Source organism: Leptonychotes weddellii, chromosome 1, assembly GCF_054177405.1.
Source record: "Leptonychotes weddellii isolate Sample4059 chromosome 1, ASM5417740v2, whole genome shotgun sequence".
In the NCBI taxonomy this organism is placed as follows: Eukaryota; Metazoa; Chordata; class Mammalia; order Carnivora; family Phocidae; genus Leptonychotes; species Leptonychotes weddellii.
In genome coordinates, this window is record NC_138369.1 from 75,448,759 (window position 1) to 75,474,577 (window position 25,819).

The window sequence follows — 25,819 nt, forward strand, 5'->3', positions numbered from 1 at the left end:
TTCGGTTCACCAATTTTTCTTTTTATGCCAAATCTAGCCAGGACAGTTTCAGTCTGGGTTTTCTTTCCTCTTCCCTGACCCACCCCTTCCCCATCTCTTCATTAAACCAGGAGAAGGTGATCATGAAACAACCGTTTGAAATGAAGTCTGCTTTGTGTCCATCCGTTGGGAAAAAGGCTTTGATCACAGCCGAGCTGTGGGTGTTTGGCAGGCTGCCCGCTTCTGCCCAGGCGAAGAGGCATCTCTGAAGGTTTAGATATTTTAAAAAAGGAAGGGAAAAAGGCAGCTCGCGGGTTCCTCGAGGGTGTGTATAAATGGCAACCTCTCCTCCTCCCCAAGCTTCAAGGGCCTCCCCTCTTTCCAGGGCCAGGGTGTCTGGGTGTTCACGCGCCTTGTCTCTCTGAGCTGTGAGCTGCAGGGAGTGCACGACGCTGCCCTTAGCATTCTGGTGGTTCCCAAGCACAGTGCTTGCCGCTGGACCTCATTAGAGTCGGCTGTCTCCAGCATACAGAGGACACTGGAAAAGCCGGCCAGCCTTGCGCCTAAAGCAGGGGCAGGAGGGCAGAGCCTCCTCCTCCTGGAAGCCAGCCCGGCAGCATTATGTAAATGACTTCTTGGAATTGCCAGCCTGGTCCTGGTGAGCCTGGAAGATCACCTTGCAAGTGGGCCCGAGGCCAGCCTGACAGATGGCCTGGGCTGCTGCAGCATGACCCACATTAGGCCCATCAAGTGTGTTCCCTGAAGGCTAGTGGCCCGGCCAGGAGTGGCAGGGCGGCTGTCCAGGGGGACAGCACAGTCTGCGACGTGGGTTCCCAGCTCTGCTCACCCCTCCTCCCCAACAGTGCTGTCTCTGAAAGGAAACAGACCAGCTCTCTCCTTCCTCTTGAAAGCACAGCTCTGGGCCTCATGATTTTGGGGTTGATGTCTGGCCTAGACACTCTACATGACAACCCCTCACCAAAGTGGCCAAATGTTCCCATCAAGTGAACCAGCTACTACAATGTTAAAAAGGATAACAAAAGAGCAAAGCCTACTTGGAAACTTTGTTCAGAAACCCTGTGACTTCTACAGAGTATTAAGAAAATATTGAGCTTTCAAATTTTATGATTTCACGTCCTCTGAGACTGCAGACCTCTTACCCAGTTCTCTTTTTTAAAGCATGAATCCTTTGTATAATACTTAGAAAGTAAATGTGTAACATTTTTTCTCCCTTCTATTCGGAATAAAGCCTGGGGAAATTGAATGTTCCTGGATTCAGCCTGTGGATTTGAGATAAGGATTCAAGGAGAGAAGGCTTTTAACTCAGAACAGAATCTATTTGCAGCTATTGTTCAATTAACGTAAAGTATCTGGTTACTGGGCATGTTGCATAATGCATGACAGCGTAAACCAAACCTCTTAAGTGCTGACACTGAACTCCTTGATAATAGTGAAGAGTGAAGTAAATTGTTCCTTTTTTTTATAAGTCCCCTAAAACAAAGCTTCTCAAGACTGAATGAATCAACACTTTTGAGCTGAGTCACAGCCAAGGGATGTCCCTGTGTGTGTGCTCATGCTGATAAAAAAAATCTAGAAGGAAACAGAAAAAAAAAAAAAAAAAAAAAACCCCACATGTCATGTCCTCTTTAAGAGCCAGAAAAGCTGTCAGAAGAATTAAGATTAAACCTCACGAGAGTCTGTGGGTGTGGAAAGTCACCAGCCAGCTAGCTAATATTAACATAGCTTGCAACAGAACGCCGTTGCTAGAAATAGGACAATCGCATCACTACCACTAAGCAATTTGCATTCTGTGGACCAGACCCTAAATTCCTCCTGGCTCCCAGTGCCCTTTGGGCAGTGTATTTCTGGACGCTCTTAGATGGTCGGCACTCGAACTTGGCTGTCTGGTTTCACCAGGAACCCTACCCAAAAGAGGAAGCAGCAAGAACATTTGCTTTGTTTGCCGGAAAATGATCAAGCTACAAGCAAATCTTTAGGCATCTGAGGAATTGTGAAGCTTTGAGACTTCATATGGTTGCTGACAGGGTGGGGCAGACGAGAACCTTCTTACTTTCCTCACCATGGATAATCTGTTGCCTCAGTCTAGATTCTCTTACTTCAAAAAATATCCTCTCCATGCAATTAGGAAATATCTCTCGGTCCTGAGAAACCAAAAAGCTGAAGAACAGGTATCATTTTGTTTATATTATCTTTAAGGATAACTAGTGTTTGCTTTTGGGTGTTGCTTTTACGTGACTGAATGATTTAGTGTTTGCTGGTTTACATGTTTATAGGCACAGGTCGGCTCCTGCTTGCGGCTATTCGGATTTAGCAATCACAAAAGCAAGCAGGCTTGTGAAGATTTATTTGAGCTTGGAACATTTGGATCCTGACATTAAGCTCAAGTTCTATAATAAAACCATGCGCTTTTCCTTTTTCTGAATAGCTAGACCAAACTACTCTATCAGAGTTAAATTGTAGACTCCTTGACAGCTTTTTAGGGCAGGAAATACAAATTTTAAACTATTAATATCTTGACAAATAAAAGTATTAGATCCTAGAAATACACTTGTCTTCTTGTGTGTATTTATGGCTATATTAATATCACCAGGATTTGCAAAACAAGAAACATTGTGTAGACTGTAAATATGATAGCCTCAAACAGATCACTAACAAGCTATGATGATCATTCAGAAGTAATTAGTCAACTTTTTTAGTGGAGGGCAGGGTATGGGGCACTGCAGTTTTCAGCCTTTTTAGCCAATCAAAAGTTAGGGTTTCTAGTAGTAGACTCTAGCATGTGGGAGTATAAACATTAAACAAAAAATGGTTAAAATGTCTGATCACTTCTTGTTTAAAATCATGCTTTCATTTTATTGTTTTGAGATGTATTTCATTCTAGCCCTTACAATCTATGAGAAGACATTTCTAAAAACAGCATTTCTGAATTGTACCAAATTAGAAGAAGAAATGGCAGTATGCGATCTATTTAAATCTGGTGGCTCATTTCGGAAAAAGTATGACCATGGTAAAGGACAAATGTATATCCACATGGAAGAATCATAAATTGCTTGTACATCCTGCTTATAACTAGAACTGCAAAACTGCATGGGAGATATTAGTAGTGTTCTGTATTTGAATGAGATGACCTACTTTAATAAAACACTTCCAGGAAGTGAAAGCAAAGGTCAGCAGACAGAAAATCCTCTAATGACAGGTTTCCCAAAAAGTCAATGCTTAATTTGGAAGATGAAAATCATTATTACTGTTCCAGAGGAAAGTGCTTTTATGCCGTGCTCTAATGATTTTACAAGAGCTGGAAATTCAGATTGTGCTTACTAAGGGGGTTGGGCTGGTCCAGTTTATCTCTTACTTAGGCAAGGTGTCCTGATTATCAGAGAAATCTTTTGGTTTCCCCCTGTCAGCAGGTGCTTGCTTTTGAAGTGGAAAGCCAGAGACCTGGGTGGTGGTCCTCTGAGTCGTGGTCTACCACACTCATTAAGTCTGCATCACAGGCTTCTTCGGGCCTCATTATAATAGGGATTGGAGGGGTGTGGGCAGTGGGGAGTGGGGAGTGGCTGAAAGGATGGGCTGGAACCATGGAATGTGGATTAAGTTATTTCCCCCCACACACACCTCTTCTCAGTGGTTTTCAGAGCTGTGTCTATAGTGCTTGTGCGGTTTATTTATTTTGTTTATTTAAAAAATGTTACAAAATGCATTCAGAAGAACATTAGAATACAACATGGATCCTCCGACTTGGACTGGGTGGGTGGTCTCCCCTCCCCAGTTTACAGCCATTTGGGATGACCCGGCAATCATGACCATTGTGCGGTTTTTTAACTTTCTATACAAATTAATGGAGAAATAAAGAAAAATAACACATTCAGTTCTTTTCTGAAACCAATTAACAGCTCTGCAGACTGTCTCACAGAATTAGAGAAATTAGGTCAGAGTCAGTCATGGCTAACCTTGGAAAGCTTGTTGGAAAGTTATAAAGAAGGTTAATAATGTCTATAATTTTAGGACCTGCATATCTATTGTCTCTAATGCTTACAGTCCTGTAATATGGACTCTTAGTATAAAGGTGAGGAAAGTAAGACAAAGACCTCAAGAGCCCTTGCCCAAGGCCACCCACCTAGAAAGTATTGAAGGGAGATTGGAATTCCTGTCTGCCTGGCTTTAAACTTGACCTATTTGCGGGAGCCTGGCTGGCTCAGTTGGTGGAGTTTGCAACTCTTGATCTCAGGATCATGAGTTCTAACCCCACGTTGGTAGAGTTTACTTAAAAGGGGGAAAAAAAAAGCTTGACCCATTTTACCATGCTTGATCTCTGAATGATCTATACTAACACAGTGATAGCAACATAGCAAACTGCTAATCTTTCTCCTAGAAAGTATTTCTAACACTTCAGATGTTCACATGCCACTGTCATAATTCTTACCATAAGTTCATGGTGTGATTAACTTCTTAATATTTTTCTATATTTGCATATAAATCGCTTGCTTTTTTTTTTTTTTTTTTTACTTTTTTGCTGTTTTTATTATGCACTACATTAATACACTGCATAACCTTCTAGAAGGGGTAGGTGAGCATAATGGAGTTATTTTTCACCAATCAGGAAAATGCTTCCTTAGTGGATATTCTCCAAACCCTTTGACACATAGTAACAAACTCCAGAGACATGCCTCTTTCCATCCAATTCCACTGATATGAATAATGGGCAAGGCTTTTTTCTTCACCCCTGTTAGTGGACCTGGGGATGTGCGCAGTGGCTATGCCCGGAATGAGCAAGCCCACAGCCATGACGCCGGTCCCCGGATAGAATCTCGAACCACATTGCAAAGCAGTTGCAATGAAGCACTTACTTCTTAAACTTAAGTTTGTTTAGAAAGAAAAATTTATATAACTACTATAAATGTAAAACCACTGTCATTTACCGTAAACATAAGAGAAACATAAATATAGGGGCACCTGGGTGGCTCAGTCGTTAAGCATCTGCCTTAGGCTCAGGTCATGATCCCAGGGTCCTGGGATCGAGCCCCACATAGGGCTCCTTGCTCGGCGGGGAGCCTGCTTCTCCCTCTCCCTCTCCCCCTGCTTGTGTTCCCTCTCTCGCTGTCTCTCTCTCTGTGTCAAATAAATAAATAAAATCTTAAAAAAAAGAAACATAAATATAATAAAAACAAAATAATATTAAATTCTAGCTAGACACTGTTACCTGGGGAACCTCTGAGCCTGAAACCTACTCTGTTAAGAAGGAAGATTAGCATCCTAATAGCCAACTGAGACATTTCTCCTGGGCAGAGATGGAAGGGAATTAAAAGATAGCCAACTTTATCAATTCCAAGGAATTCGTTGTTATTTAATGTAGTGTCCACATGCTACCTAAAATCTCCTCTGACCCCATCTAGCACCATTGGGTCCCCCACCCATGTTGTGTTCACCCACTTGGAAAATACTACCCGAGGCACACTATCTGTTTCTTCTCCTCCCTATAACCTGACTGTCCTCCCTATAACCTAGAATTCTGTCCTTTACTTATAACTTGCCCACCTGGAGATCACCTACACATCCCTCAAGACTTAGGTTAAATAGGCTCTGTAAAAAATCTTTTTCCAGCTTTGCTAGGAAGAGTGAAGCTCAGCTCTTCCTTTTCCAAGATTGTCTGTGTCTAATACAGCCCCTTACTATATAATATGTAGTAAGCCATTTGCTTACATGTGTATGTGCACCCAGACACGTGACACGGAGTGGTATCTTGTTCTTTGTTCTCTCAGACCCCCCCGGAGCCTGGTGCAAGCGGGTGTAGCAGTGACTCCTAACACAGATTGCCTCTGGGACGCACCTCCTTGCCTGGCCCTACGCATGCCTCGACTGGGCCTGGAAGGCCCCCATATATCCCAGTCAGGGCCACTGTTACACTTCCCTTGTCCACAAACGCTTCTCCTCAGGATTCTCCCCCCTTGCACTTGGTGTCAGGCCAACGTGAAGGTTTGACCTAAGGGCTGGTTTGTTTGGGAGTTTTCATCATTATTCCTACGGTGCTATGCCAATCAGTGGGTAGACAGGTTATTTATCAAATTGAGAACAAAGATCTGATCCTTTGCATTCCTAGACTCTATTATATATAGCGGGTATTTCACAAAGCCTAAGTAGAATATTAAGGTCATTAATTAGATGCAGGTGTGGAAGTTTGGGAACATTAGACAACGAAACCTTTCTGAACAGCATTATTCAAATGGTGGCGTAGTCGTGGTGGTGGTGGTCAGGGGGACACAGCCTGAGCCTCAGAGAGCGCTCAGATGAGTTTCGGCAGCTGCACTGACACATTCATGAGGCTATATTGTTGCAGTTCTCTTCTTTGGGTCTAATGCGAATAGCCAGGGTCTGGCTTAGAGGTAGATGTCTGAGCTTGTGGGAAGAGTGAGACTTGCAGGCAATATTCTCTTGAGTACTGGAGCCCCAGCAGCCTGCTCTGTGACTCAGGTGACCGAGCGGGACACTGAGTGAGGAGGGGAGAATCTGCTCCACTTGAGGGCAGATTGTAGCCTTGGCTTCGTCCCAATGAGGCCTACAGAGAATCGAGGGCCCTATGAACCCCGAGGGAACGCTGCTCTTTTCTTTTTTTTTTTTTTTTTAAAGATTTTATTGATTTATTTGAGAGAAAGAGAGCACACACGAGCAGGGTGCTCCGCCAAGGGGCGGAGGGACAGGGAGCAGCAGGCTCCCCGCCGAGCAGGGAGCCCGACATGGGGCTCGATTCCAGGATCCTGGGATCATGACCTGAGCAGATGTTTAACTGGCTGAGCCACCCAGGCACCCCAGGGAATGCTGCTCTTAGGGGTTAGCGCCACTGGTACAGATACTCTTCATGGGAGCCAGCACCAAATGATAAGAGAAGACAGTTTGTGAGCTTATATGGGACAGTCTACTCTCTCTCCATTGGTGAGCTCCTCCATTTCTATGGCTTTGAACACCACCTATTGCTGCCAACTCCCAAATATCTATCCCCAGTGCACTCCCGCCTTGTATATACAGTGGCCTATTTCACATCTCCGTCTGAATGTCTTGTGCCTGTTGCAGACTGAAGGAGAGAACTCACAAGCTCTGTCCTCAAACCTGCTACTCCCCAGGTCCATCAATCAGCACCAAAGCTCAAACCAGAAACATGGGAGTCACCTTGGTACCTCCCCCTCTCTCCCTCACCTCCCCTTTGCAATCTCTTAACAAGACTAGTCAATTCTACTTCTAAAATAGTGACTGAGGGGCACCTGGGTGGCTCAGATGGTTAAGCATCTGCCTTCGGCTCAGGTCATGATCCCGGGGTCCTGGGATTGAGTCCCGCATCAGACTCCTTGCTTAGCAGGGAGCCTGCTTCTCCCTCTCCTTCTACTGCTCCCCCTGCTTGTGCTCTCTTGCTCTGTCTGTCAGATAAATAAATAAAATCTTAAGAAATAAATAAATAAATAATAAAATAAAATAGTCACTGAATCTTCCATCTTCACCTACTAACCCTGCTCTGTCATCCTCTCTTGCTTGGACCATTGCAACAGCACCTGAATTTGGGTCTCTGCACTCACTCTCGTTACCTGACAATCCAAGTTCCTCATAGCAGTCAGAATGTTCTTAAGTGAAAAACCTTTTTTTTTATTTAGGATTTTTATTTATTTGATAGAGAGAGACAGCGAGAGAGGGAACACAAGCAGGGGGAGTGGGAGAGGGAGAAGCAGGCTTCCCACTGAGCAGAGAGCCCAATGTAGGGCTCAATCCCAGGACCTTGGGATCATGACCTGAGCTGAAGGCAGACGCCTAACGACTGAGCCACCCAGGCGCCCCTTTAAGTGAAAATCTTGTTCACCGCGGTGCAGGGAACATGATTATTCTCGCTTGCTATTTTAGTCCCAGTGCCAAAAATAAATAAGGTGCATAGTAGGTGATACATTTATAGAACTGAATGAGTGAATGTGGAGGTTGGGGAAGTCAAGGGCCGAGATGCTGTGATGCAGGGGAGGGCAAGGCATGGTGAAAATGGGATTATTTTTAGTAAACAGAGGCTGGCGAGATCTAGGGAAAACGGTGCAATTTGTTTTATGAATGTGGAACTAGAGGTTAAGAGATTTGGCCAAGTTCACACAGCTCATTTGGATCAGTGCTGGGATCTGAAGAGAAACCAGAGTATTGGGGTTAGATTTTGCCTGTTTGACTCCAAGTTCAGTGCTCTTTCCAGGGTGTATTGTGAGTCTTAGCAGAGATGTAGAAAGGGGCAATATGACTACCAAACAAAGAGAAAAGGATTCTCTAGGCTGGGTCTAGAGGGCAGGTAATGCCTGAAGGTCAACTTGTCAATAAGAAATAAACCTCCCTCATGAAAGACTAAGACAGAGAAGAGTCTACTGGTTTGAGCTCTTGTCTCTCAATTTATCCTGCCCTTCAGTAGGCTCATGGACTTGAATCTCTTCTTTGTGTTCTATAGATGAGGCAGCAGAAAACACAGGATGGTTAATTCATGGACAAGAATTGGGGATGATCTGTGCTGATGGTGCTTTGCTCTATTGGACAGAAAGACTTCTTTCTGAACAAGAAATATCATCTATGAGCTGACCTGACATGTCTTGCTTATTTAACAGTAACTCTACTTAAAATAAGGAGAGTGGCCTTTGGGGCCAGGGACATGTATACAATATATACATGTACTATATATATATATATATATATATATATATATATATGCACATATACACACACATATATATTGGAATTTGACCCTTGAATTGGTATAATATCATCTTCCAACAAAATTAATCCACCTAATTTTTTTTACTATCTTTCTATATTCTTATTATCTGAAAATGTAATCATTATTATGAATGTCCTTATATAAATATGGACAAAAAATGTTGGCCTGGATGGGACTGAATGCAGAGCTTAATAGAGCTCTGCTTGGTCATCTTGTCTAATGGAATTCCTTAATTCCTTCAGTTATTAAGCAATTTTTCTCATATATATTGTGTGTGGAACACATTTATAAGGGATAAAAATATAAGAATGAACTAGGCGGCCCCTCTGTGATGCTTATAGTCTCAATGAGTAGAAAGAGCTGTACTCAAATGTTTATAAAATGAGCCAAAAACTACACACTGCAGTCACAGCAGGTGTATTTGGCTCAAGACCTGCTCTGATGAATCTGCTTAAAATGAGGAGAGTGGTCTTTGAGGACCAGGGGGCATGTACAGTAGCTATATTTTAATTAAGGATTAGAACCAAAATATTGGAGGTTGTTCTAAAGTTTCTTTTCAATGGCTTAAGAAAAGGTTTCAAACAGGGTCACTGGATTTTTATTTCTTGCTGGGTTACTTAATGAATGCTAACCTCAAATTTGGGTTGTTAAATAAATATTTGGATTTAATTTGAACATTAGAAACTTTGCTCTTCACTTTGGCTCTTATACCTGCTCTGAATAACAATATAAAAATTAAGGACTCCCTTCATACCCCCCAATAAATCCATGTTGAGATTTGAAACGTTACATAAGGGTTTCGAGTGGTTGATGCAGGCTCTAGGTGAAATGATATAAATTTCACTACAGCTTGGTTTAAGAAATGTTAAGAGGCTTTAGCTCCTTAAAGTGAGTTGGTTATATCTTGAGCGTAAACCAAAGTTATCCATTTTTTAAAGCCTCTTTAAAAAAGTCATGAGATACTATTGATCGTGCAAATGACCATCTCAGGGGGAAATTAAAGGCATTTGGCCCATGTCCTTGTAGGAAAAAATCTTTTCTCCTCCAGAACCAAGAGGAAAAGATTATCTGGTAGAATGTAAGATAGCGGGCAGAGATCCCACCATACTCCTGTGCAGAAATTCGTGTGATTATATATAGGTAACACTGGCAGTTAAATTGATATAATAATATGAAGCTGAACCTTAATATTTCTGACTATTAAATGTGACATTAAAAGTTGAATCATAGGGGTGCCTGGGTGGCTCAGTCGTTAAGCGTCTGCCTTCGGCTCGGGTCATGATCTCAGGGTCCTGGGATCGAGCCCCACATCAGGCTCCCTGCTCCACGGGAAGCCTGCTTCTCCCTCTCCCACTCCCCCTGCTGTGTTCCCTCTCTCGCTGTGTCTCTCTCTGTCAAATAAATAAAATCTTAAAAAAAAAAAAAAGTTGAATCATTTTATCGTGGTAATCGTAACAGTCATCTCTATCTGAAAGGAGAAATTACAAAGAAAAAAAGGAGGTATTTACCCAAAAAAGCCTCCAGGGGTTTTCTCCATGTCTTCATCTATTCAGGCTGCTACAACAAAATATCATAGATTGGGGGGCGCCTGGGTGGCTCAGTCGGTTAAGCGTCTGCCCTCGGCTCAGGTCATGATCCCAGCGTCCTGGGATCGAGCCCCGCATTGGGCTCCCTGCTCAGCGGGAAGTCTGCTTCTCCCTCTCCCTCCCCCTCTCCCTCTATGCTTTCTGTCTCTTCCTCAAATAAACAAACAAATAAATAAATAAATCTTTTAAAAAAAAATCATAGACTGGGTGGCTTATAAACCATGGAAATTTTTTTCTCACATTTCTGGAGGCTGAAAGTCTGAGACCAAGGGGCTGGCAGTTTCCATGTCCGGTGAAAGCCTTCTGCCGACCTCTCAGTTGTAACCCCACATGGCAGAAGGAGACGAAGGAACTAATTCTTCAGGGTCTCATTTTTAAGAGCATGAATCCCATTCATGAGGGCTCCATCCTCATGACCTAATCACCTCCCAAAGGCCCCCTCTTAATACCATCACATTGGGGGGATAGGAATTCAACATACGAATTTGGGGTGGGGGAGACACAAACATTCAGTCTGCAGCGTTGCATAACCTCCAAGATGCCTGAGAATTGTAATTGAGAGCTTGGCTTTCTGGTCATCAGCACCCACTCTCCTGTTCTTCCCCTCTCCCAAACTTGTCTTCTCTGTCTGAGAAAATGGCACCATCACCATCCATCTATTACTCAGGCAGAGACCTAGGAGTCATCTTTGACATTTTCTGCTCGCTCAGTCAATATCTAGTTTATTGCCAAGTCCTTTCAGTTCTATCCCTAAACATCCTTCCGATCCATCTGTTGTCTTCTCTCTCACCACCATAGCCCAGAGGCCGTCATCACGTCTTGTCTGAAATGCTGTAACAGCCTTCTTACTGGTCTTCCTCTGTCCCTCATTGTCCCGTCTAAGCAGTTCTTCCCACTACAGCCAGAGAGGTCTTCTGGAGAACACAAACCTGACAGGAAATTCCCTAGCCTCATGCTTACATTCTTTCATTGGCTTCTTTCTACTCACTTGTAGGATCAAGACAAAGTTGCCCAACATGGAGGGTCTTATGTGGTCTGGCCCTGATCCTCTCTCCTGATGCATGCTTATCTTGCCTCCCTTTCTCTCTGCACCCCAGCTACAGTGCCCTTCTTCCACTTCTCCCTGTTCCCTTGCCACTCCCCAGCCAGGGCCTTTGTTCCAGGTGTCCCCTCACCATCCTCCCTTAGTTAGTATCTACTCTTCCTTCAGATCTTAATTCAGTCTTAAGTCCCTTAGGGCAGTCTTTCCCGCCTTTCCCACCTTGGCCCTGTGGGTCTGTTTGTGGGGCTGTTTGATTCCCAGTATGTCCTGGATGACTAGCAAAGTGCCTGTGAGATGTAAGGCACTATGAATATAAGTGTGAAACTGGTTCGTGGGATGGGCGGCATAGTCAATAGTGCGGAAGGGATTAGGAGGATGATAAATGCTATCCTGAAACAGAAGTGCTTGAAAGAATCCTGGATGTTAGCTTTTGAGAGGAAGAAATTTAAGACATGGTTGTTTTTTATATGTATTTGTTTCTTGTGTATTTCATAAGATCTATAGGGCTAATTTGTAGAGAAAAATGGAGGTGCATTTGAGATGTTCCAGAGGAAATAACCATAACTAATGGGAAAAAATTCAGGGAAAGTTTGTGATACAATCATAAGGATGAACTTTCTAAAAATGAGAGGTAGAGGAATGGGCTACCTTTTGCAGAGGGCAGGTTATCTCCTTGGGGGATGTTGTAGTGACAGTTTCTCCATCATGAAAGAGAGGATTAGATGATTTATCAGACCCCTTCCAGCCAACTTGGATTATGCATTCAAGAATAAGGAATTTTACAATTTTATTAAATGCCTGATATGTGCCAGGAACTTGGCAAGTTTTCTTACATACATTGTCATTAAATCTTCATAGTAACTTAACAAAATTGGTGGTATTATCCCCTAACTTTAGGGATGAGAGAACTGAGGTGTAAAGAAGTGAGTGGACTTGGAACATACTCATAAGTGATGTCAGTAAGATTTTAGCTCCAGGTTTGCTGGACTGTCTGACTCCAAATCCTGATTCACTACCTCATAGTGAGATACTTCCCACTGATAGGTCCTTTTCTCCCCTTCTTCCCCTCGCTCTTCCCTTTCTTCCTTCTTTCCTTGATATTAGATGTTATTTCATTTATTTGAGGATAGAGGGGTTAAAAATAAAACCATTGTAACTAGTCTTCAGGGAAGATACCTTAAATCCTCTTAGGTAGAGATCCATGTTTTTGAGCGGTATTAAAAAACAAAATTCAACTGAGTACATTTTAAGGACTTTATTGGCTTTATTCATTGATTCATGAATTGGGCAGCATCCCATCTAGCTGATAAAAGCTCTGCGGAGTAGGGGCGCCTGGGTGGCTCAGTCATTAAGCGTCTGCCTTTGGCTCAGGTCATAGTCCCAGGGTCCTGGGATCGAGCCCCGCATCAGGCTCCCTGCTCAGTGGGAAGCCTGCTTCTCCCTCTCCCACTTCCCCTGCTTGTGTTCCCTCTCTCACTGTCTCTCTCTCTGTCAAAAAAAAAAAAAAAAGCTCTGCAGAGCTGTACAAAATGAAAGACTTTTACAGGCAGAAGGAAGAGGGACAGGAACTTAGGCTAGTAAAAAGTAGATTGGTTGTGGCAAGGTCATCTCCTTTAGGGGATGGCAGAGGTCTATCAGGCAGATTACCTCACTAGTGCTGACCAGTTAATTCCAGATTGACTGATTTAAGATTCCATTCCGGGGAGATGCTGAAACTGTAATTAAGATGGGTATTAAGTCTCAGTTTGATGACATGGACTTAGCATAAGTGATTCCATTTGGGTGCTGTTGTCCCTTTCTGAACGAGTCCCCCCTTTTGACAAGACTTTCAACCTAACTGAGAGATGTGATCCAAATTCAAGGTATTGGTGCCAATCTTAGCTACTTTTCTGAAGTTCTTGCAATTTTTGCTGATCTTCTGTGTGGTATTTACAGCTTGTGGTGTCCTTCTGCTGAATTTCTGTGGTATTCACAGGGCATGACTTCAGGTTCACGTTTTTTAAGTTGGTAATTCTCTTTGTTCCTTTTCTGATGTTCAAGTCTTAAGGAGATCATTTGCTTGTTGGCTAGTGGTTGGGATCAGGCATTAAAGGCTTTTGAGAGAAGACAGCATACCAGGAAGGCTACTATGATTACTATAATAAGCAGGAGAATTCTCAATGTCTGCAATGCGCTTTGGAGCCATATTCCCCCAAGACTCAAACCAATCAAAATCACATACGTTGAAGAAAGACCACATTGAAGGAGTCACTTTCTTGAGCCAAGTGGCTTATTCAGTGATCTAATGTAACTGAGTTTCAACTTCCCCAGAAGTATTAATCTGAGTGCACCCGGTGGTGTTTGCCACGGACACCTCCTCGCTCAGCTAAAAGATAATCAAAGGCTATTCTATTATCAAGAACAACCTTGGTCAGAAAGTCTAAGGATTTTTGTTGGACAGCTATTGCATTAGCAACAGATTCTGCAATATCTCCAAGAGTTAAGGAGAGGTTCCTGATCATAGCCTCATTTGCACTTACTCCTAGCTGGGGGAACAGTGATCTACCAAAGGAAGCTGATTTTGAATCATGAATACTTCCTGATAATTTCCATTTGAGTTTGTGGCTTGCGACTGGAAAAGTGACAGCCATGGAGGCTAGTAAAACTTAGGGGTCTGTAGGCCACACAGGCAATTTTATCCTGGTTACCCTTTTCTTTGTACAAAGCCTAGATGCAAGGTTCCCAGGTTTGGGATTGTTAACCAGAGACAGGGAAATGGACCCTGAGGGTTAGAGAGTCTGATATGATAGAAAGGGGGTTGAGTTTGTTTCAGAGAAACTGAGGCATTGGAAATTAGGGAGAAGTTTGTGATGGGCAAAACTACAGGGTCACCAACATCATGACACATCCAATAGTCATTTGTAGCTTGGATTAACCCCCTTTGCAATGGCCTGAGATATGTGAACAATGGCATTATCTTTCCAGACCAGAGCAAAAGGTGGACAAAAGAATCACAAAGACCTTTGTGGTGTAAGAATTAGGAAAAGGATGGTCAGAGAGGGAAGGAGGAATGGAAAGAAATGTTCTTGATCCTCTTGATCCCGTATCTTGTAAGGAAGCAGGCTACCTTGATGTCAGCTACTTCTCTTCCTGGTCATTTTTTATTTTGAAGTCTCCAGCTAGAGTGCCATTCCTAGAATCTGAAGAGGACCTTTTTAATTGGGAGATGTGGTCCCAAAGTTCAAGTCCCTGAAGTTTAACTGACGAAAGGGTAGTAAGGAAGACCTGGTATAGCCCCTTCCAAGGAGATTCAAGGATAGTCTTTGTTCTTAATAATTCCAATTCAGAAAAATGGGAGAAAATTTAAAAAGTCAATTTGGAGAGTCATAGCTTGATATTTGAGGAACCTAAAAGAATTCAGGATCCAGTCCAGTTTGTAGGTGTATAATAAAACTATAAAGACAATTAACGGGATTAGAATCTTATACCTAGAGAGGTGCAAATAATTTTTCTCTCTGCCATTACCCCCAATTTTTTAAAAGATTATTTATTTATTTATTTATTTATTTATTTATTTATTTGACAGAGAGAAAGAGAGAGAACACTCATAAGCAGGGGGAGCAGCAGAGGGAGAGAGAGAAGCAGGCTCCCGCTAAGTAGGGAGCCTGATGCAGGGCTGGTGGGATCATGGTGGGATCCCAGGGCTCCTGGGATCATGACCTGAGCCGAAGGCAGATGCCCCACTGACTGAGCCACCCAGGCACCCCACCCCCATTTAAAGAAAAAAGATTTATTTATTCATTTGAGAGAGAGCGAGCATGGGAGGGAGGGACAGAACAAGAGGGAGAGGGAGAATCTCAAGCAGACTCCCCACTGAGCACAGAGTTTGATGTGGAGCTCGATCCCACAACCCTAAGATCATGACCTGAGCCGAAATCAAGAGTTGGATGCTCAACCAACTGAGCCACCCAGGCACCCCAGAAATCACCCCCAGTTTTTACAAAAATGATCATAGTAAGGCTAATTTGTTTGTGTTAAACTTGGCCTGATTATTTACATAAATGCAACAGGAATAGCAATTGACCATTTAAGCTCTTTTTAAGCCTCTTCTGTTGGAATTTTTTTTTTTTTAAAGATTTTATTTATTTATTTGAGACAGAGAGAATGAGAGAGAGAGAGAGCACATGAGAGGGGGGAGGGTCAGAGGCAGAAGCAGGCTCTCTGCCGAGCAGGGAGCCCGATGCGGGACTCGATCCCGGGACTCCAGGATCATGCCCTGAGCCGAAGGCAGTCGCTTAACCAACTGAGCCACCCAGGCGCCCTCTGTTGGAATTTTACATAAGGAATTTCTGATTAATCTCTTAAAACCTCTTGAGGCCAAGAAGCCAAACTCATCATTTAACTTAGCAAAACTTTTAAAGTTTCAAGTAACTAGAAAGATTTTGGAAACTGTTTTCTAGATAGATATACCATAAAACGTAATTATTGCTGAAAAGTTCACCGAGAAACTCTTATCCCATTTACATCTATTTAATTCAGTTTTTCTTGGCAATTATGTCTAGACTACCCAAGAAAACTTCATGAGACATTAGACAAAATCAGCCATCATCTCACTTTTTTTTTTTGCTGACAAATTTTTTAAGAAATAACATGAACTTATTTGATATTTAATAAACCTAGATAGATTAAAAGTATTATATTTAATGATGATTCTAAAGACATGCCTGTTTCAATTAAACTAACAAATTTTTTTTTTTAAAGATTTTATTTATTTATTTGAGACAGAGAGAATGAGAGAGAGAGAGCACATGAGAGGGGGGAGGGTCAGAGGGAGAAGCAGGCTCCCTGCCGAGCAGGGAGCCTGATGCGGGATTCGATCCCAGGACTCCAGGATCATGACCTGAGCCGAAGGCAGTCGCTTAACCAACTGAGCCACCCAGGCGCCCTAAACTAACAAATTTAAACTAGTTTTTATTACTAAAGATTAATCCTAGATCATGTGAACTTGAAAAACATTTGGGTTAAGTTCCCATTAAATTTCTGAGAGTCTTAGGAATACTTAATCCATATAAATGCTTTATTTTCCTTAAGCCAATTAAATAGAGATGTTTTACAAATTAATTTTGGCAATACCACCCAGACTTAGGAAAATACCACACATTACAACACATTTTATATATAGACACACATAAATATACAGATACATACAAACAGAGAACTTATATTTTCGGTTATAAAATTTTAGCCAAATAATACAAAACTCATCATTATTTTTAAGATTTTATTTATTTATTTGACAGAGAGAGACACAGAGAGAGAGGGAACATAAGCAGGGGGAGTGGGAGAGGGAGAAGCAGGCTTCCCGCCGAGCAGGGAGCCGGATGCGGGGCTCCATCCCAGGACCCTTGGATCATGACCTGAGCCGAAGGCAGACGCTTAATGACTGAGCCACTCAGGAGCCCCGAAAACTTGTTATGTTTTAAAAATTGTTAAGTTTGTTTACTTTTTAAAAATGTTTTTTAATTGTTTACTTTTTGAATAAGCTCTACACCCAGCGTGGGGCTTTAACTCACAACCCTGAGATCGAGAGTCACATACTCCACCAACTGAGCCAGCCAGGTGCCCACAAAACTCATTAGTTATAAATGAAATTGGATTCAAATTGTATTGCTGGCAGGTGGAGTAAGTTAAGTTTATGTGCTCAGATAGCTACAGTTTTGTTTTGTTTTGTTTACTAATATTGTGAAGACAAGATAAATGTCTTGTCTTAGGTGAATAAAAAAATTCACCTAAGTTCCAAACAGCCTTTCCCCTCTTTTTTCCTTCTGATGAGAATTTCCTCCCTGAAGTATGCATGTCAAAGAGATGGCCTAGATAAAAGTTCCTGGAGGAGACCAGGTAGGACATTTACATCTTAAAAAGCACAGGGAAAGAATGTAAGTTCCTCCAGAAAGAACTTTTGTTCCTGAAGGCCAGAATTTTTACAATAATTACAAGCCTTTTGAGATGAATAGGAGAGGTTTTGGGATTGGTAAAAAGGAGAGGTAGGCTTTGAATTGTTTCTAGAGCTGTATTTCTGGTTTTGCAGTTTTCTAAGATAAGGAAAGTTGCTTTTAATTCCTCAAAGAACTGGGTTGGAGGCTAAATGATGTCAAGGGGCTTAACCATTCATCCAACTACATTATCTTTAGTTTGCCCCTTTATGTCCGGGAGATCTTCAACTAAGACGGAAATAAAAAAGATTCTTATGTTCTGGATTTAGAGCTTTGTTTTGGAATGTTTTAGTAAATCCTTTCAGAAAGACTTCAGAAAGTTTATTTCTCTCTGGGTATATTTAGCCTAGAAAAGGCATTTAAGGGGCACCTGGGTGGCTCAGTCGTTAAGCGTCTGGCCTTCGGCTCAGGTCATGGTCAGGGTCCTGGGATCTAGCCCTGCGTTGGGCTCTCTGCTCAGCAGGAAGCCTGCTTCTCCCTCTCCCACTCCCCCTGCTTGTGTTTCCTCTCTCGCGGTATCTCTCTCTGTCAAATAAATTAAAAAGAAAAAAGGCATTTAAAAAGTTCTATCAGGCTCTGAATATCAGCTTCCAATTTGGCCAATTTCTGACCACAGAGAAACTTTGAAAAAAGTCCTTTCAGATATCTTCTCAGTTTTCAGCTGCGATAAAGAGTAAATATTCCTGGGGCGCCTGAGTGGCTCAGTCATTAAGCATCTGCCTTCAGCTCGGGTCATGATCCCAGGGTCCTGGGATCAAGCCCCATATCGGGCTCCCTGCTCCGCGGGAAGCCTGCTTCTCCCTTTCCCACTCCCCCTGCTTCTGCTCCTGCTCTCATGCGCTCTCTCTCTGTCAAATAAATAAATAAAATCTTAAAAAAAAAAAAAAAAGAGTAAATATTCCTGGCAGTATTGAACAACCCCTTGGATGTAAGAGGCATCCTCAAAGAGGGTACAAAAGAAAGAAAGAAAGACTTAGATAATTTCTCTGAGGGCCAGCAGTAGTTTGGTAGGACCCTAGCCACAAATGGAGTTTAACCCACATTTCTGTCCAGCCATATCTAACCACAAATGGGGTACAACCCACATTCCTGTCTGGCTATATTTTGGGATTCTCAGACAGTTACCAAGTGAAATTCTCAGAACACAAACAAGACAAATAAGAAGGTGATGGCTGTCCCTGCGAGAGAAGAGATTAATAAACAATGAGTCTGGATTTGGAGAGGAAAGGACAATGTGAAATTTTATTTTCCTACTTCCACCAGGCATTATAGGCAGATTTGGGAGAGCTGACTCTGGTAAGAATTCTTACCCTTTGGGGGCTTCTGCCAACTTTTCCCAGGATCCCATCTGTAGGTTCCAGTATTTACCAATATTTGGTAAGGCTTTCCATTAATTTTTAGTTTCCCTTGGCTGTTTAAGGGAAACTGTAAACTGTAGCAGTTTACCAGAAAATCCTTCAGAGTCCTCTCAACCCTAGAAGAGCCCATATAGGGGGTCCTCCTTCAAAGGTAGATGTGGGGCATCTGGACGACCACTGCCTCGGTGGGGACTTTTGTTAATAGTCTTGTAGTCTCTTCAGAGTGCAAAGACAATTCAGACAGAGGATTATTAGAAAGCGTACTCAAATAAAGGAGGATAGACGGGAGCAGTAGGAGTGACATCAGTCTTACAGTCTTTTGTTTTGGGTGTCTCTTATATCTATAATTTTACATTAGCCTTTTGCAACAAATCTTTCAATGAAGGTACTTTGGAATTTTGAAGTTTTTGGAGGCTTCTGCATGCCAATTAAAGTAGGTATCCAGTTCTGTTAGTTTGATTTAGAAACCGTTGCTTTCAAGTACACTTCTTAAATGAACAATCTCATCTAATTGGTATAGTCCCCATTACGGCCATTGTAATTTTAAGTTGTTGTTAGTAAGACTGCCATTTTGGTAGATATCTACAGTTTCTGGGATCATAGTTCTTATACATAAAATAAGCAGGTGAGCTAGAAGGTGGCACACTGAACTTTTTGGAACTTAAGGATCCTATTTCTTTAGCTACACCTTGGGTCTCTGGGAACCAAATTAATACCTAAGAGGGATGTGATAGTAGGTTTGGGATGTGTGGTGTTTTACGGTGTACCTTATCGCACAGAAATTTTCTTGAAGTTGGCAGGTGACCTAGCGTCAGTCTAACCTCTTCCATGACCAACTTACCAAATATGGGAGTCTTAGAAGTAAGTGGTGAGCATTTGAAAAGCTTTTAAGTGCTTAACTCATGCCTACCAACTTTGTGGCTTTTGGCTTCTGAGATTGACTTTAGCAGTGGCCTTTACCTACACAAAACAATACAAACAAGAATATTAACATACCGAAATAACCAAAGAGATATTATTGTGGACTGGCCAATAAAAGGCCTTGTATGTCCACCAGCAATTCCCAACATGGAATTGGGGGCTGGGGAAAGGACTGAACCTGCATACCCCAACAAATGGGAACTGTGGACTGGGATTCCAATCAAATGAGGAACTGTGGACAAACAGGGTTAAAGACTTGGGTTCTAGGTAGAACATTCTGCCAGCTCAAACTGACCCGCCAAGCCCTGGACTGGGAATTGTGGACTGAACCAAGAGCTAAGAACTGGCATTCTTTTAGAGCCTTTTGTCTGTCTAAACTGACCTGTTGACCTGGAATAGAAAGCCAATTAGATAAGAAGCTCAATACAAAGACAGCAGAGCTCACTGGGGTGCCTGGGTGGCTCAGTCCTGAGTCCTGCTCCACACTAAGTGGGGAGGCTGCTTATCCCTCTCCCTCCCCCTTTGCCCCTGTCCCCCACAACAACAGCTCATACTCTTTCTCAAATAAATAAAATTAAAAACAAACAAACAAAGATGACAGGGATCAGAATGGAGAGGAATTTATCCACGGCCTTCAGAAATGTTGAGAAAGAGAACTGTGTTTCTTGTTGTCCCAGAATCCATCAGGAATTTCCTTTGGATCCCACTGCTGCCAACAAATCTGTTAAAAAACAAATTCAACTGAGTACATTTTAAAGACCTTACTGGCTTTCTTCAACAATTCATGAATTGGTCAGCATCCCATCTAGATCTGAGAAGATATATAAAATGAAAGAGTTTTACAGGCAGAAGGGAAAGGGATAAGGAAGTTATACTAGTAAAGAAGCAGATTGGTTGTGGCAAGGTCATCTTCCTTCAGGGGACGGCAGGGGTCTATCAGGCCCGGTACCTCACTAGTGACCAGGTGGTTCCAGATGACTAATTTAAGATTCCATTCCTGGGAGATGCTAAAAGTATAATTAAATTGGGTATTAAGTCTCAGTTTCGTGACGTGAGACTTAGCATAAATAACTCCATTTTGGGCCTGCTGTCCCTTTTTAACAGAGGTCTGAAAGTTATTCAATTTGGGGAACTTCTTCTAAGAAAAAGAATACGAAATTGTAAATACTAAATTAGAGACAAATTGGCTATTAGAATAGAATAAGAAATGACAACAAATTACAAATTTGGGTGACAAATTTGAGATCACAAAATCTGGAAAAATAAGTGTTTTAATAAGTAATGCATCCTAAGGTGTTTTGTTTCTACATTTTTGGGCTTCAGATTTTTTTAATCACCATTTCACATTCTCTAAAGATATTATAAAAAAATAATCCAGATACTCCTTTAATATAGTTAATTTATATTTGTTTTTTATTTGAGTATAGAAAAGTTCCATGGGACTAGCTTCTGGCTCTTTCTCCACTCGCATACTTCAGGTGCTGGGCACCAGGGGATGCATTTATACAAAGATTTCAGGCCTTGTGATTTAGAATAGTAGGGAGTAGAAATATTCTTGGATGTCCTTTCTCTACCAAGACAGCCAGCAATAACTTAGCCATATACAGATAGGACTACAAGCCACATTTGTGTACCTCCCTAAATCCAAATGAAATCTAAACACATCCCTATCTCAACTTCTTTTAAGCCAGATCCAAAATTTTGCCCTTGGGTGCCCCAATGCTGCTTGATAGGAGAAGTGTAAAGAAGGAAAAGTCAGCAAAAAGAGTAACTCTAAAATCAATTGCAATAAAAATATCCTTTGCAAATTTTACCAAACCATAAGACCATGAGAACATTGCTAGAGTCTCTTTAAGGGCCTTGAAAGGGGCCCCTGTGAATGAAGGGCCCTAAAATTTAAGTTTATTTGGTTTCCAAGAGAATCCAGCTCTGGAGGAATGGTATAACACAAAAAATGGTATTTATACCATACATAATACACAAGAGTCCATGCCATAGGGTAGCTTTAAAAGTAATGTTGTATGTGGTCCTATTCTGGGCAGCTTGAACTCCCAACTCCATCAAATGAGATAGAGGATGTTCTTGGATGGAGGATGTTCTTTCAGTGTATTTTTTTTTTTTTTTTGCCATCTTTCAGTGTATTTTGCTCTACAGTAAGTAGCACTATGAAGATGGAGATGTTCTGATACTGTTAAATCTCAAAGGTTCCCCACCCATACGCCCATTTATATTTGCAAAGGACTTGTTATTTGTAACGGAATAATTTGCAAATGCTACAGACCTCAAAACTCCTATATTGGTGTAATTAATATTAAACACACTGTTTACTATCCTTCCAAGCAGGGCAGTTAACACACATAGAGAAAAAAGCATGTTCTTGCTGTTAAAGACTACATCGTAGAAAGATTATAGCACTAAAGAAAGTCTTTAAGAATTCATTGAGATCTAATCAAGCTATTGCAAACTCATCTGTTATCTGCAATTATAACATAGTTACTGTAACTTGTCTCTGGATAAAATCACCTTTATGTTGGATATCTTTGCTGTATTTTGCTCCTTGGTGATGTATTCAAATGCCCAGTTTTCTCATGTATATCCTCTTTTTTTTTTTTTTTAAGATATATTTATTTATTTGAGAGAGAGGTAGTGTGTGAGCAGGGAGAGGGGCAGAGGGAGAAAGAGAACCTCAAGCAGACTCCACACTCAGTGTGGAGCCCAACACCGGGCTCGCTCACAACCCTGAGATTCTGACATGAGCCGAAATCAAGAGTTGGTCACTTAACGGAGGACTGCCTCACCCAGGTGCCCCATCCTCTTAGTAGAAATTCTTTTTTTTTTTTCTCTAGGATTTTATTTATTTATCTGACAGAGAGACAGGAGAGAGGGAACACAAGCAGGGGGAGTGGGAGAGGGAGAAGCAGGCTTCCCGCCGAGCAGGGAGCCCGATGTGGGGCTCCATCCCAGGACCCTGGGATTATGACCTGAGCCGAAGGCAGACGCTTAACGACTGAGCCACCGAGGTGCCCCTTAGTAGAAATTCTTGACTCATTTTACTCTTCTTCCTTTGTTCTGCAAATAACTGCCCTTAATGTAAGCAGTCCTTATAATTGTGTCCTATACCATAAACCCTATTATAATATTTACCACTATACTAGGCTATGGCCTGTAAGTACATCTCAAAATAAATAAAGCACATCACAGAAGTATTTTGGTCTTATAAGTGCATAGTTTGTAATCAAACTGTTTACACCAATTAGGTAGTGTAAAACCCTATTTCATTAGTCTTAAAAATGATCCTTTTGCTCTATCCCCAACATATAATTTCTGTATAATGTACTTTAGAAAAAATTTTATAGTCTCTGAAATGTTATACAGCTTTATTTTCAATGTTTTGTTTTTAAAGGCTGAAACTATTTCTCTAAGGAATACACTGTTTCAATAGAAAGCTTTTTTTCTACTTAGGAAGTTTTCCCCCACTTCTTTCATCTAACCAGGCTGCTTAAGGTTGATACATCTGGTCAAAGACACATTGTTCCAAAGGTCCTGACCTGAAATAAGAAAACAAGGACTGATTTATAGCTGGCAACACAACTATAACTCCATTGCCTGTGCATTGACCCTCTAATTTTTGTTTTCCTCCCTACCAAACTGTGGCTATGCTGATATGATGCTCACAGTTATTTAAGGGGAAAAATGTGATCTCTTTATACTTGTATAGTCCTTTCCCCTGGTCATTCAAAATAACTCATTTTAGGCCAACAGGTATCTACTCAAAGAAGGTCAAAGTCCTATAACTTTAAGGCAATTTTTTTTTTTTAAGATTTTATTTATTTATTTGAGAGAGAGAGAATGGGAGAGAGCACATGAGAGGGGTTAGGGTCAGAGGGAGAAGCAGACTCCCCGCCGAGCAGGGAGCCCGATGCGGGACTCGATCCAGGGACTCCAGGATCGTGATCCGAGCCGAAGGCAGTCGCTTAACCAACTGAGCCACCCAGGCACCCCCGAGGCAATTTTTTAAAGAATTTAATTCATTTTTTGGGAAATGCTGGAGAAGGTTTAAAATACTGATATACACTCTCATGCTAATTTTTCAGACTTGAGGACTATTGGCATGATCAAAATATTTTTAGATGAAAGTTTTAAGTTTCCTGTAAATCAGTGCTCAAATTTTAGCACTGGAATCACCTGAAGGACTAAATAATAGGATGCAGGGCCCTCCCCCTAGAGTTGCTAATTCAGTAGGTCTGAGGTGGGGCCTCAGAATTTGCACTTCTAAAAAGTTCCCCAGGGTGGTAGGGAGCACAGTTTGAGAACCACTGATGCAAACCGATATAGCTCATTTGGTGATGCATATTTTCAAAAATCAAAGCTGACAGGGTTTACACCTTCTCAAGCATGTATGCCATTTGGAAGATGGAGAGTCACTGCCAAAGCCGGGGGATAGTGATGATGATTTAAAGCTTCATAGATTTTTAACTGGCCATTTTCAACCATAGCTGCCCTATGCCTAGTAGTGTTATATAATCCTTAGTAATGCAAGAAGTCATTGAACAGTGTCTTGCCATAAGTGTTGAGCGAGATGGTCAAGAAAGAATTCTTGAGACGTTTTATGGTACAACTTAGTAAGTTTATTTAAGTAGCACAGGGACCGGACCTATGGGCTGAAAGAGCTGTAGTTTTGCTGTATGTAGCTGGTGGTTATATGCCTAGTGCTCAAGGGGGAGGTGTAGGGAGTATTAGATCATGAACGTTTTCTTTGAATTTCTACTCGTAGAACTGCTTTCTCAATATTTCTCTGGTGCTTATCATTCAACTTGGTATTAACTATCAGTGAAATGTACAGGCGGTCATGAGACACTTTATATATGTAGCAACCAGTACGTATTTGATCCTTATCAAAATTATGCAGGCTATAGGTCAGCCTTCTGGGCTAAAGGTGAACATTCTCCTGCTTTTATACCTCATCATAAGAGTAATCTAAAATATGTTTTTATCTTTTTAATTCCTTCTTCTGTAGCTGTTTACTGATTGAAGTGATGTGGCAACTGAGAATTATAATTGTTGATTTAAATAACGGAATATAAAAAAGGTGTAATCATTGTATGTCCTCCATATGAAGTCTTTTTTTTTTTTTTAAGATTTTATTTTTTGCCAGAGAGAGAAAGAGAGCGAGCATAAGCAGGGGGAGTGGCAGGCAGAGGGAGAAGCAGGCTCCCTGCTGTGGGACTCAATCCCAAAACCCTGGGATCATGAAGGCAGATGCTTAACAAACTGAGCCACCCAGGCATCCCCTAAAACTATTATGAAATCTCAACATTAAAAACAAAATCACTCAATTTTACCTTACCCCTATTCTGGTTAATATATAAATATAATTATAAGATCAGAAGAAAGAAAAATTTACCAGTTGGAATAAAATGAGTATTCCTATACTGTTCAGTGGCTTTTAGATCCTTACGACATGTGTTTAATATGTATTTTGTTGATTTTTCAATAAAGCATGTTAATGAACTTGTCTCAATTACCTATTGAATAATCTCTCTAAAATGCCTGTCTGTAATTATTTACTGTTAGGATTATACTTCCATTTTAGCAGTAATTTCAACTCTGAGAAGATAAACCCAAGGGATTCTAGAATAGCTTCTGCTTGGAGCATGATTTCCCCAGTGTCCAAAGGTTAAATAAGAACAAGTGAATAGATGTGGACAATGACCAAGCATGTTGTAAAATCAGGTCCTTATTAATTAATACCATTCTTAAATGTCATCAAATGAGCTATGGGGCAGATATTTTAGGCTCAGGAATTAATGGCCATCAAGGTTTCAGGGTGCCCCATTGAGTTGAAAGATGCAACAAAACAAAATGATAAATTGTAAAAGGTAATTCAATAAGCAGGGCAGCTTCTCACATATTCTCTAGTAGGTCACTGAGGTAGCTTTAAGGAAATAGGAGCCAAGATGGATATTGGACTCCTGGCTTTGACGTTGAATAGGGAGAAATTATTTTTTTTTTTAAAGATTTTATTTATTTATTTGACATGGGGCAGGGAGGGGAGAGAGAGAGAGAGAGAGAGCACAAGCAGGGGGAGTGGCAGCCGGAGGGAGAGGGAGAAACAGGTTTCCTGCTGAGCAAGGAGCCCCATGTGGGACTTGATCCCAGGACCCTGGGATCATGACCTGAGCTGAAGGCAGACGTTTAACCGACTGAGCTACCCAGGCTCC

At 41.6% G+C, this 25,819-nt stretch overlaps 1 protein-coding gene and 1 pseudogene across 9 annotated transcripts in view; one reads left to right on the plus strand and one right to left on the minus strand.

Moving 5' to 3' along the window:
• The first annotated feature begins 1,725 nt into the window (after positions 1 to 1,725).
• The window catches only part of ATP2C1 (ATPase secretory pathway Ca2+ transporting 1), a 158,162-nt gene continuing 134,068 nt past the window's right edge, over positions 1,726 to 25,819 (plus strand). For all 9 annotated transcript variants that reach the window (XR_014139750.1, XR_014139751.1, XR_014139752.1 and 6 more), the window contains exon 1: positions 1,726 to 2,168. Coding sequence is in view for 5 of the 9 variants with exons in the window: in XM_081801879.1 (XP_081658005.1) it covers positions 2,061 to 2,168 (108 nt within the window). In the remaining 4 variants the exon portion in view is untranslated. The remainder of the gene's footprint in view (positions 2,169 to 25,819) is intronic.
• On the minus strand, positions 4,446 to 4,819 carry LOC102747700 (NADH dehydrogenase [ubiquinone] 1 alpha subcomplex subunit 1 pseudogene; annotated as a pseudogene).